This window comes from Dreissena polymorpha, chromosome 14 (genome assembly GCF_020536995.1).
Source record: "Dreissena polymorpha isolate Duluth1 chromosome 14, UMN_Dpol_1.0, whole genome shotgun sequence".
Lineage (NCBI taxonomy): Eukaryota > Metazoa > Mollusca > Bivalvia > Myida > Dreissenidae > Dreissena > Dreissena polymorpha.
The window spans coordinates 8,620,246-8,633,923 of NC_068368.1; the positions used below are offsets into that span (position 1 = coordinate 8,620,246).

Genomic DNA, 13,678 nt, shown 5'->3' on the forward strand with positions numbered 1-13,678 from the left:
GGGTTTGGGTTTGTTATAGTGACGTGTAACCTTAGACCAAGACGGTGTCAATATATCACGTACTCGTGATATTTATACCGCTGATTTGAGCACATCCAACAAACATTTGAACTCATTTAGATCTGCTTAGAAGTTGTATATTTCTTGTAGGTTGTCTGTTATTTGTTGACTGGTACTGTTTTAAGATCGAGTGGCGTCATAAATGGGTCTGTAATAATCGAATTATATTGTACACATATCCCCACTGACTTAAGTGATAAAAATATTGCCGGAATAGTCTGTCCATATGTATGTTTAGTTTAACTGTTTCGTCTTTGAATACTAATGAGTGCACGGTTGAATACAGCATTTAACACAGCAAATTTGGAAAATTTTGACGTTGTACACGGTTTTCTATTGTAAAGAGGGAAAGAAACATTTATGAACGTCTTCTCATCGTGTATTTAGAAAAAAAGAACCATTCCAATTAAATAGTTATGTAAACGTAAATGAGGACACTACGTTGTGATATAAAACAGCGCGTTTAATGACAGTGATTGATACAGAATGCTCTCAACGTAAAACTGTTATAAAATGTGTGGGATCATTACGAAGATGATGATATAATAATACGATTGCGAAACATGTCGTTAAAATGTCATAATCCAATAAAAGACTTTGAGCGGCCTTACGATCCTCTCAATTATAGCTTATGATTATTTAAAGATACAAATGCCAAAGGATGTTCTACGAAACTGAACTATCTGACATATGGCGGCTTCGGTTAACCGTGCGATAATTATGTCAATGAACAAACGTACGAACTGAATAACAAGCGAAAACTCTAAATCTACAATGTCCCTGATTGATAGTCAAATCTCCATCATAAACTGTCATATTAAACTTAACGCTGAATACAATCTCATTACAATCTTCCTTAACCCAATTTGATTTTATGATATCCTCACTGCGTATTAATAAACACTGCGAATAAAAAACTTAACTTTGTCGGCGATGAAAGCAAACAGAACTTGACCTGCAGTTTGTGAAAGGTCAAACAAAAAAGAAAACGACAAAAGGGTCGCCCTGTTTCATTCAAATTTTAATCAGATACTTCTTTATTGAACGTTATTTTAAATGTACACAGACTAGCTCAAAGTGTTGATTGCAACAAGATATCAATGTCCGAATACGAAGAATAAAATAATCCGACAAAATACTATTAATTCGATACGTGAATGTATCAAAAGCGATCTAAAAATCAAAGAAACATTAACTTAAATAAATTTAAATGTGCCTCTCATATTTTCAAAGATTCAAACATGTTTTATTGACCACCAACATTGATACTATTCGGTGCAGTTAACAGAGGTGTTTAATGCTTTACCAAATGGTTACTTTGTTTTGTTGTTGTTGTTTTGTATCTACCTTTAATTTTACTTTCAGGCAGTAAACTCGATTTCCATTTTTGTATACCTAAGGCCACAAATAATTGAAGTACTGGTTATAGAAATTACCACCCAATTTTTAGAATTAAAATATGTATTGTTTTAAAAATGGTTTCCGAATTGTATCGCATCATTAGGAGCGAAACATTTTTGCTTGCTAAAGGCGAGATTTCTGATTGTGAAAGTGTGTGTTTTGTAGTGATATGTTTCCTTTAATCGATTAGATCATATTCATACCCATGAGTATTCTTTACTGAATATCGGATTTTAACTACAGAAGATCTAGGTCGGTTATAAATAAGTAATGCCAACTAGAAACTAACTTATCTAGTACTAATCCAGGGTTTAAAAACGTTCATGATATTAAAATACGTGGGTGACTTAACTTCTTATTTTTATCTCTCACTCTCAAATAATAATTTTTAAGTGCCATACGCCTTTTCCTTTTATTTCTAGTAAAATCGGATGAACCAGACTTCAATTTGGTATGGCCTAAGAATTGTTTTGAAATTCAACCAAAAGTGACCATCATGGCGTAAAAGCACGAATAGATAAGTTTTCTTAATCAGTCGTTTATATTATTTTAACTTAAATTAGTGTATATTTTAATATATAGTAAATATGGGAATACATGTGGATCGCGATTTTAAGACTGACATGACATTGTATAGGGAAATAATAAAGGAAATCTAAAAAAATCTGTATTTTAATTAATTAATTGTCAGTGTCTGTCCAATAGAATAATTATCTTTACAAATTATGGCTCAAATCAATATAATGCTTTCATAAATGAAAGAGTTCAATGTAGAGTTAGATCCGTATGGTAAAAATAATTATAACGCGTGAGCATTTTTCATCGAAAGGGAGGCAAATGCGGATGTGGATTGTTTCCCTTTTATAAACAATTCGATATTTTCAAATTCTAAAAAAACATAAGTAAGCAATAATTGTTATGCGTTCTTTGAGTGAACAATTACTAATACTGGATCTGCATGAATATGCTTTGTTTGCACATTCGTTTAAATATTCATTGGATAATATTACTACAATTAAGGTTTCTTTGGAAAAGAAAATTAAATTATTCGAAATCAAACTTTAAATAATAATGCCATACATGAGCAGGTCCCTGAAACGAATCATTTTTGTTAAAGAATGGATATTAACTTTCAGTTAGCATCTGTTAGTATGTGAGGCTGAGTTCATATCGAAATCGACTTCACCCTCGCGAAGCGTGAGCAAACAAATCGTGAAAATACAATATAAACGTAACGAGAGTAAACATATGATGATTGATATAAGTTTTCCTTTTATCTTTCTACAGTTTATCACGATATACTCATATAAAACCTGTAAGTTAAGTGGCCATATCTAACGGCGTCATCTGTAAGCTTAAGGTATGGTGAATTAACATGCGCGAATAAACGGCACATCAACTTCATAAACCATTCTCAAAGTAGGTAAAAAGTGTGTATTTCATCCCAAATCGCGATTAATTATGAAATTTGTGTCGTACATTTTGTGAAGCATAGCAAGACTTGTTTTACAAACATTGATACGAAAGTATGAAAAGAAAAGAATCTAATGCGAACGGCCAAAGATACGGAGTATTTTGAATTTGAAATAAACTAAGGGGAAAATATTAATGGACAAAAGTTTGTTAACATAGTTGATTTGTTAATACTGCTGGGTTCAATTAGTATTTGTGTACGAAAAAAGTGTCAATTTCGAATAAAACGGTTCTTTCACGCGTTAAGTACTCGTTTTGGTGATTGGTGGATTGAAATAAAATTTCGCGATCAAGTTGAAACTCTTTATTTCAAACGTTCAAAATTGCAGTTTGTGCTCTGACAACATTTTTACCCAATTGCAATTCATCAGAGAAGTTTTTAGCTGCAGATATGATCGATAATAGTACATCGGAATGTTTTTCGCGGGTGTACCCGAGATGCCAACAACCAACGATTGAGAAAATTGACTGATAATTCACGGCGAACGTTTTCCCGATCGATATTCTTTCTAATGATCTTCCCGGGCCTTTGTAAGCCAACATGATCTAAAACTGAATACGACGGAAAGTTTTAATTCAACCGAATTGGAGTGATCTATGATTAATTTAGCTGATGAAGGGAAACAAAGTTTTGACCTTCAGAATTTAATGAATATCTGCAAAGAACGCTGGCTCCATTAAAAATGATGAAATTTTAAACGCTATGGGTGCTGAATACATCATCTCTAGAGCACGCGCCTCGACACACGCAGACGACATCTCTTCTCGAGTTGACAGCTAGGGGCGGGGCTTAAAGTACAGGTGCGCGTGTAGTTACGCTCGGGTGGCTACCCGATAAAACTGCATGTTTTCCACGCCCACAGGGGACGCAAACGCTACTGGACTGATAAGGGGCGGAGTTTATCGCCAAGGTGGCGCGTGTGGACTATTGATTGACGTGGAAAATCGACCACTGTGGTTGGGTACTTTTCATCGCACCTGGGAGTTTATTACATCGGGCTGTATCGCTCGGGTCATAAACGAACAACATTTTATCGGAGGCAAGTGACGCACACTTTGGCACACGACTGGCGTACGAACTTATCTACATTCGAATTCTCGTATAATTTTACAGTGATTGTTTTTGTGTGGTAAATGATAACATATACCAACATGGCAGCGACGACTCTGGGATTTATTCCTTTGCAGCTTATACAGACAAGTACCTTGCAGCAATTCGGACACTTTGAAACGAAAGGGTTGGCTGCAAGCGGAACTTACGTTGTAGTGAAGACGCCAACAGTGGCGCAACAGCTGCAGTTGACAAAATCACTGAAAGAACTGCAGACGGGAAGGAAAGAAATAAACAACAACGAAAATGCCAATGGTAAACCAGTGCTTCTGCGATGCAAACGAAGAGTTGACTTCACCGATCTGGGCTGCAAGCTGGTCGATTCCCACAGCCCGTCCGTTTCCAGGAGAAATGAGCGGGAACGGAAGCGCGTGAAAATGGTGAACATGGGTTTTGAGACACTGAGGCAGCATGTACCGTTCGGGAAGAAAAACAAGAAGATGAGCAAGGTGGAGACTCTGCGATCGGCAGTTCAGTACATTAAGCAGTTACAAGAGATGCTTGACGAACACGACGGAAGCGTCAGCGACCTGATACCTAGTGATGTAGATATGGACGCCCTGGAGATCAAAGTCAACGAAATGATTCAGAAATCAAATGACAGCAATAACAATGCGAATGACATTGAAAACAGCATTAAAAACATGAACAGCAGTGTAAACATGAGCTCCAGTGATCAAATGACTATGAGCACTATGAATAACAACATAAACTGTATTAACGACGCTTTGGCTGTATGCGACAATTTCGAATCTCTGGGATCGCGTTTGCAAACGACATCTCTTTCGCAGCAGACGACTACGCCACAATCCTCGCCGGGACTTCCGGATTCTCCAAACCAGCTGACGTCACACCAGCAACATTTTTTCCCGACGTACCAAACCTGCGCCGACTTGTTTTCATCCCACTACGAGTCCGTCTCTTCGGCGGGTTCTATGTCGTCGGCGATGTCCTATTCTCAGGCGTCGCCGGCGGGTTCCTTACACTCGCCGACGTCGAGCGTCGTCTCTGACTCAAGCTATGACTCCATCAGTCAAAACGACGAAGATGACTTGCTGTCCGGTTTCAACTGGTTTAACTGAACCGAAGACGCTTCCGTGAGCCACAGAGACTGTTAAAAAATATGGTAAGAAGAGTTATATTTTGTTGTTGTTGAATGTTTATAAATTGATAAATCTAAAGCCACGCTTTTGTCTGTTTCAAACATGTTTATAAGAAAATAGTAACTTCTCTTTTTCAGAAATATCGTGGTCAAAACCATCATCTCAATGTTAGTTTACAACTTTAATGGAAATGTTCTTTTACCGTAGTTTATTTTATGGGTTAAGTGCTTCATTTAAACTAGTAAGAAAAAATATACGTGTCAAAAAAATTAACATTAATTTAGATAACGGTTAGATATTATTTATATTATGTTGAAGGGTATGTAGTTCGCTGAAAACTCTGAATATCGCTATCCATGAACGATGTACCGGTGATGTATTTCATGGTCCATTTATAAGTAATGTCAACATATTAAATTCAGTGATATTTAAATAAGCATCAGGCATGTGTGCATACCGTACTCTATGCATCTCTTTCATTTCAATTGTATTTAATATGCAAGGACACCATTCAACTATATATTTTTTGCCTTTTTTGCTAATTGACTGTGAAGCTGTTTAAATAAACAGAAGTAATAGTATTTAATAAGATGGAAGAGGTATACTAGTAATTGGTTATTCGCTGACCTATCATATTTTTTGTATTACCATGCAAATAAAAGATACATAATTTGGTGTACATATTTTTTATTATGCTTCTAAAACATGAAGAAATTTATTTAGTTGTTTTTTAAGAAGCATACTTAAATGTTAACCAGTAAAGAGTAACAAAACAACTAAAAATGTATCAAACAGTTCGTCTGAATGACTTTAATAGGATATAAATTCACTTTCTGTGTAAGCTATTTAGGAAAATCTTTCCGTGTTTAGGCTCCTTTACACGTGTTTATACTTAATAATATGTTTTGGCTAATGTGTTCTTTCGAGGATTGCATTTCATTGATTTAATTTAAAGTGTAATCCAACAATTTCGGCGTAATTGTCACATCGCTGTTATATATTTAAAAACTCGCTAAATTTGCGGTTTATTTACTAAAGCCTCATCGCGCTCTATTGTACGCACTGAACAAGAGAATTGCGATAATTTATCCTATTTTATCTGCTTTCAAGAAAATAAACTCCTTAGTTGAAGCATGTTTACCATTAAAGCGCATTTAAACTATTTTTTTTTCGCTGACTATGTAAGCATAAACATGCAGCAATTCCTACTTAAATGCCAATTCGACGAGTTAAAATTTTGCCGCATATCTTTGCATTGTTGAATTTTATTTTTACAATGAAATCAGCAGCATTTTATAATTCTTACAACAATGTGTAGTTTCGTCCGACAAACATGTCAATATCCCAATTTTAAGCTCTGGTTGTACGTTTATCAAGTGACAGAGCTCTCTCGCATTCTCGGTCGCTCCAAGCGTGGTAAATTTAACTATTTGTTAATGATATTTACAATCAATTTGTGCCTTTATTTTTGACAACAAAATTGACACAATTTAGCGGATGCTTAACAAAGTCAAGATAGTGGTGTAAAATTACAAGAAAATTGGTTCAATAATAGACTTCGGCGAAAAATAAACATTTGAAAACTAGCGACGAAATTTCAACGGCGTAAAGTTTACATTGGACTTAAAGAAGTAAATATCTGAGGTGGTTTATATCCGTTGGGCGAGTTTTTTAAATGGACAGCAGAGGCGGCGCGTTTGGACCCTTATTACAAATATTAAACCAGAATAAGTTGGAAACACAAAACTATAAAGAGTGTAATGGCTACATACATGGCGAAGATTTTTGCATTGTAACCTCGGATACAATGACTTCAAGGGTCGGTCCACTTTAAGTGTAAAGAGTGATTGAATTTATTTATTTTTGGCCGTAAGAGGCGCTTTACTACAGCGGGTACAATTGATAGAAAACGGGATTTCGTTGTAACCAAACAATGTGCCTCGGTAGCTAAATATTCGCCATATTATTAAACCTTTGTTAAATGGGCGTAATTGCTTAATTTCGAACAAAATACGTTAAACCGGCTCTTTAAGAATTTATGTACATTTTGTGAGAGTAATTAGGGAGTTTTTGTATTTACCCAGCAGTACGCCTTCAGTCAGCTTGGTTTAGTTTACATTTTGTAAATATTGAATGTCAATAAACGGAACCCGTCCCGCTAAAGTTGAGGGGAAACATTTTGTCAAAAAGTACATTTTTTCACTGCGAATGACGAATTAAACTCGCGTTATTACAGTTGTAATTTTAAACTGCTTCTTTGAGCAATTTGGTTTGTTAATGGAACGAAATGTAATTATTTTGCTACGTGTTGATGAAAGTGATTTAAAAATCACTCGCGCAATAATAAAAAATAGATTATATTTTCATTTGAACAAGAATTTACAAATATTGTCACGCTATTTCAAAATATAATTAGATCATAAATCAATAAAAAAATTATTATAAAGATGGTTACAATTATAATCCGAATGTTGATCATATAGAACGCGTTCATTCACTCTTTCAGTTTGATTTAAATTCATTACAAATCAGCCAATCAGAATGCGTTCTTTGTTTTATCCGCAAGATGGCGCGTGCCACGCGCGAGCGAGGCCGCTGTTTAAGGTGAGCAGACGAGATAAAAAGCGTTGATAATATTTTATATGAAAATAAATATTCTCTTTTTGAGGTTTTACAAAAAGTGTTGCGACTTTGATGGAATATATAATTAAAACATATCTGTCAAATTTATAGTTGAGTGTCACCCAAAACCTATGCAAATCACTCTAGTTATTCTTTAATCTTAACTTTGCACCAAAAGACAGAATGTTTAGTGTTTAATTTTATATAAAATTATAAATCTTGTCAGCATGTCTCATCCGTCGTTTTTTATGCCGCTGTATAAACGGATTTGAGAAGTTAAGATTTTAAGTATTTGCTAAAGCTTATGGGTCCATTGATAATGAATACGATATGGACGGGGTACACCGGGTGCAAAAATGGCGCCTTAAAAAAGGGAGAAATAATACGCTCATATTTGCCGTCGTCATGTAAGTGGAAATCGTGTCAGGGTTTCAGCGAACTATAATCCACTTGGGAGAATTGAGGGGAAAAAGAGAGAGGCCAACGTCCACAGCCTGTGTTTTTTACTCTAGGTGGCGCTAATCACTGAAAATTATTCAATTAACTGTGAACGAATCGCGAATCGGTAATATTTACTTTTTGATTGAATGCATGCTGTAGAAAACACATGAATAAATTACGGATTTACAGTGTATATTAAATATTCTTTCAGTTTCTCCAGCGAACCGGGCCGTGCGGTAGCAGCGTACTGACTGAATGGGAGCCCCGTGACCAATCGCGCCTCACAATGCTTTGAACGCAGAGGCGTTCACCGTAAAATTTGAGGGACTCCGAATGAAGCGTTCCAAAGGGTTTAGCGGTCGACGCAGCGAGGCAGACGACATTGTTGGAAAAGCAATTTTGGTCGTCTTAGAGACGGATTGAGCAATAACATATCGTTGGAAACTTTTGTTCTGCAGGAATTTTAAATACATTTATTGTATTATGGAATGTTGTTACGGGGTTTGTTTGATTTTTGTTGTTGTTTTTTATCGCGAAGGACTGACCTAGTTTCGGCTAAAACGATTATGTGTGTTCGCGTATTTTTGTACTACAAAATATTTATTTATTTATGAACATTATTTAATGTTAGATGAATATAATATCTTTGGCGAAAGAACAAAAGGGTCGTTTGTAAATAGAGTGTTACTTAGTTTGTATACTACACAAAAATCGCTAATATGGTTTCTGCGTTTTCATGTGAGTGCAATCTATATGTGTTCATAAACGTGTGTTCATTCCGATTTTAAGAAATTATCCTGCGATGCGTACATTCCTTTCGTACCCATTTCATTTATCTCGTTATGGCGGATTTAGAGTATTATAATGTTACTTAAAGACCCGCAGTTGTACTTCAGACATTCCATTTGAGCCTCACTCTGTGAACAGGGGGTTTAATGCATGTGCGTCAAATGTCGTCCCATATTAGCCCGTGTAGTCCACACAGGCTTATCAGGGACGACAATTTCCGCTTTATGATAGTTTCTGTTTAAAGAAAGTCTCTTCTTAGCAAAAATCCGGTTTAGGTGGAAAGTGTCGTCTCAGATTAGCCTGTGCAGACTGCACAGGCTAATCGGGACGGCACTTTCCGCACATGCATTAAACCCCCTTTCACTTTTCACATTCCATTTGTATGATGCGTTCTCAGATATTTTGTTTCCATGTTGACAAGGATCTCAATTTTGAATCAAGCTGATTGTTTTTGCTTTAAACCATTGTTGAAGATATTTAATATAGCTCTACCACTTGCATAACATTTGAGCATCAACCAAACAATCAATCAATCAATATTTTTACCAATAGATTTACATTTTGGCACTCAGTCACTCACAAAGTCACCCATTATTTCAATCAATCTACCAATCAAAAATCAATAAATCAATCAATCAATATTTTAACCAATAGATTTACATTTTCGCACTCAGTCACTCACATAGTCACCCATCCATTCAATCAATCTACCGATCGATCAAGCAATCAATCCATCAATCAATCAGTCAATCAATAAATCAATCAATCAATTCATCCATCCATCCATCAATTTATCGATCAATCAATCACAAATCAATCAACCTTTTTTCCATCGGTAAGGCTACATCATCACATCCTCATATATATATTTTCTTCAGTCATCTATTTCGCCACAAATGTGCTCATTAGGCGATAGTAGATGTAATTGCCAGATAAATGTTATGTATCACCGAGTTATGTGTTCAACTTGATATGCAGCATTAGCAATGAGATTTTGTAATTATTTTTATGTCATTTGCCAGCCACTGTGTTCAAAATAGTTCGATTTAATTTGAGTTTACATTGTTATTAAAACTGTTATTACCATAATGGACAAATATATGTAAATGTTATATGGAAATCATATTTCATGTCCGGGTCATATTTTTCTTTCCCACCAACCACAATTTCAAGAAGAATGTTTTATTCTATTTTGTAACGATGTTAAGTTGGGAATGATGTTATTTGATTGTTTTTGAGAATTTATGGGCGGAATATGCAAGGTATTTAGAGTCCTTAGTGCTTCCATTAACTGTTATATTGTACATATCACAATTTTATGCAATTTACAAATTTATTAACGTTTGTACCCGACTTACATTATTTTGTGAATAGTTTAATTGATATTTTTATGCCTTAATATTATGTCTCAACAAAATGAGAATAAATATGTTGAAACACTTACACAGATATTTGTAATGGGTTGTTGTTTATGCCACTGTCGGCTCACAGTTTTCAAACACACATATGAAGAATATTATTTCATAGGATCTCGTGTTAATATATGAAAAATGGGATACTTTACCCGAGAAATGAGTGAGAATTGAACGAGGATATTCATTTAATAGTATTCCAAAGAATTTAAATACAACGTCACATATTTAACGGAAAATTTGAAGATAAAGTCGGTTGCATATGATGAATAAGATCTAAACGTTTTTTGTAACAGATAAATTATGGGTTATAAAAAAAATCCATAAATGCTCATATTCTTTTGCATCCAATTCTCCCACATACACGCATTAAAAACAAACCGACAGAAGTGTCTTATGACGATTCAACATTGTGGGATGAAAGAGGCGGATAATAAATTCGGCAATCTGATAGCGCGCGCTGTAAACCCACTGTTTGAACAATCCAGTATTTCACTGTACCCTCACCGTCTGTCTTGCGACACGACAATGTTGGTGTAGTTTTCATACGAGGTTTTCACCAGATTTTATTGGCATCCCAGATGTTAAATTTTGTTGAAATTAATTATAAGATTTTTTCGTCTTTGCATCTGTAAAAAAATCATATTTGGTAAATACTTGTTTGAAATAATAACCCCGCTTTTAGGAAATTTTGTGATGAAAGGAAATATTTTTTATTCTTACATTGCAAGAATAAATAATAAAATGTTGAATAACTGTTAATGAAATTGATTATCGGAAGATCACTTATTATTAAGACCGCATTCAATTAACGAAGTATCGAATTTCAATTTGTGATTAAGGTTTATTTAGTTTAAATAATATTTTAAAGCAAATGTTGTGCGAATGCCGTATTTTATATTATAGCTTCTTTCTTTGTGCACCATGCGTACAAATAATATATAGAGAAACAAATGAACGACTTGTTATTTCACCGGTAGTCATTTAATTTATTTAGCACCACTCGAGTCTTCACAATGGTACTTTTCGCAGGGGCAAAAAAAAACTAAAATTCTAGGTTCATCACATTTTTAATCGATGTATCACTCCCGTCCAAGATATAATTCAAATCGTGCATATACACGTCAACACTTTATTATAATAGGATTAATAGGTGCCTAATTAACAATTCATAGAGAAGTAAATCGAAATAATTTCGCTGAGGTTTCAAAAGATGATGAATATTGACACCGCAGTACACGCACACTTTATGTACTGTAATGAGTTACAGGGCGCACAATCAACGGGGTTTTCAGGGGTTTACACACGGGCTGGACAGAATGTAAACACACCGTTAAGAATTTTGTTTTTAATGTCTCAAGTTATTGAAATACATTTGCAAAAATCCGTAGTGCATAACAGACAGTTTTACTTGCCGTTCGTGTCGATATCTTAAGAATTAAGAATAAATCCTTTAACTAGTCTGAAATCGATGCCAAAACCGTATTGATGAATGCTGTACCACATCGAACTTTTGGACAAGAACACGTGCTTATTAAATAAAGTAATTCTAATGTATTTCACATTGACATAAGCAGCATACAAAACTGTCTTTTATGCACTAATTTTAATTCTTAAAAAAATGTTTTAAAAAGTTATATGAAAAAGCACACCTTACGGGTGTGTTTACGTCCATTAACGTTAAATTGGAAACCCAACAAATGTACGTGAACCTGCACCCTGGTTATGTGGTTCTCAATAATTAGAAATGTATAGCAATTATGAAGGTATATTGTTATTGTCATGAAGCACATTTCTAGTGAACTATAGCAAAGTGGTACACAACATTTTTTATTAAGCGAAGTGGTGCACATATTTTGTAATTAAGATGGGTTGTTAAAAAATAGATAGGACTTGCGCGAAACTTATTTTGGTAAGGATTGATTATTAAACGTACGAAATTCATCAAAAGATATCTCTTACAGCAACAATCTGAATAAAATGTAATTACATGTATAAATAAAACTTATATTACTATTACACTTGACGTTACCAACGTTACGACGGTAGGAGTCACGTAAACGTTAATTCATTTTCGGAATACCCCAATCGCATGCTCGATGCAGCGGCTGTCGATGTATCCACTGCTTGCATACATCCTGGAACCAGTATTTTGTGTACTGTTGAGTGGTTGATGTCCGCGGTTCTTCTAAAGAGTGAACAAAGCATATATTTTCTAGCAACTAAGTAGTTCACACCACCTGTCATTTAGCAATGTGGTACACATACATTAAAAAAAACAGAGCGGCAAGGGTACATACAGATGTAGCAAATTTGTACTGAAACAGTTAAATGTAGGAACGAGGTACACATACATGTACATTAAAATATAGCAATTGGTTCACAAAAAATGCCATTAAGCAAAGTCGTTCACATAAGTGTCATTTAACAAACGTGTACACATAAATTGTCATACGGCAAGCTGGTTCACACTTGTAGTGACATTTAGCAAAGTGGTACATATAAAGTGTCATTTAACAAAGTGTTACACATAAAGTGTCATTCAGCAAATTGGTACACATAAGATAAGGTGTCATACGGAAAGATGGTACACACATCATGACACAGGTAGTGCTACTAAGCAAAGTGAAACACATAAAGTGTATTTTTAGCAATTCGGTACACATAAAGTGTAATTTAACAAAGTGGTACACATAAAGTGTCATTTAACAAACTTAAACACATACGATAAGGTGTCATACTGAAAGATGGTACACACACGTAGTGCCATTTAGCAAAGTGGTACGCATAAAGTGTTATTCAACAAAGTGGTACACATAAAGTGTCATTTAACAAACTTAAACACATAAGATAAGGTGTCATACGGAAAGATGGTACACACATGTAGTGCCATTTAGCAAAGTGGTACGCATAAAGTGTTATTTAGCAAAGTGGAACACATAAAGTATTATTTAACAAAGGGGCACGCATAAAGTATTATTTAACAAAGTGGTACACATAAAGTGTTATTTAGCAAAGTCGTACGCATAAAGTGTTATTTAGCAAAGTGGAACACATAAAGTATTATTTAACAAAGTGGTACACATAAAGTGTTATTTAACAAAGTGGTATACATAACGTATTATTTAGCAAAATGGAACGAATAGAGTGTCATTTAACAAACTGGTACACATAAGATAAGGTGTCATACGGAAAGATATTAAACACATGTAGTGCCATTTAGCTATGTGGTACACATAGAGTGTCTTTTAACAAACTGGTACACA

General features: G+C 34.8%; 1 protein-coding gene across 1 annotated transcript; it reads left to right on the top strand.

Annotated features, from left to right (window-relative positions):
- The first annotated feature begins 3,960 nt into the window (after window positions 1-3,960).
- LOC127857986 (protein dimmed-like) lies at window positions 3,961-10,443 on the top strand. The gene is made up of 2 exons (XM_052394798.1): window positions 3,961-5,171; window positions 8,423-10,443. The coding sequence occupies exon 1, from the start codon at window positions 4,069-4,071 to the stop codon at window positions 5,125-5,127; it is 1,059 nt and encodes a 352-aa protein (XP_052250758.1). The 5' UTR covers window positions 3,961-4,068; the 3' UTR covers window positions 5,128-5,171; window positions 8,423-10,443.
- Window positions 10,444-13,678: the final 3,235 nt, after the last annotated feature.

Bases quoted from the DNA above. Each gene is read 5' to 3' on its own strand.
- LOC127857986 (XM_052394798.1), top strand. From the start codon at position 4,069: ATGATAACATATACCAACATGGCAGCGACGACTCTGGGATTTATTCCT.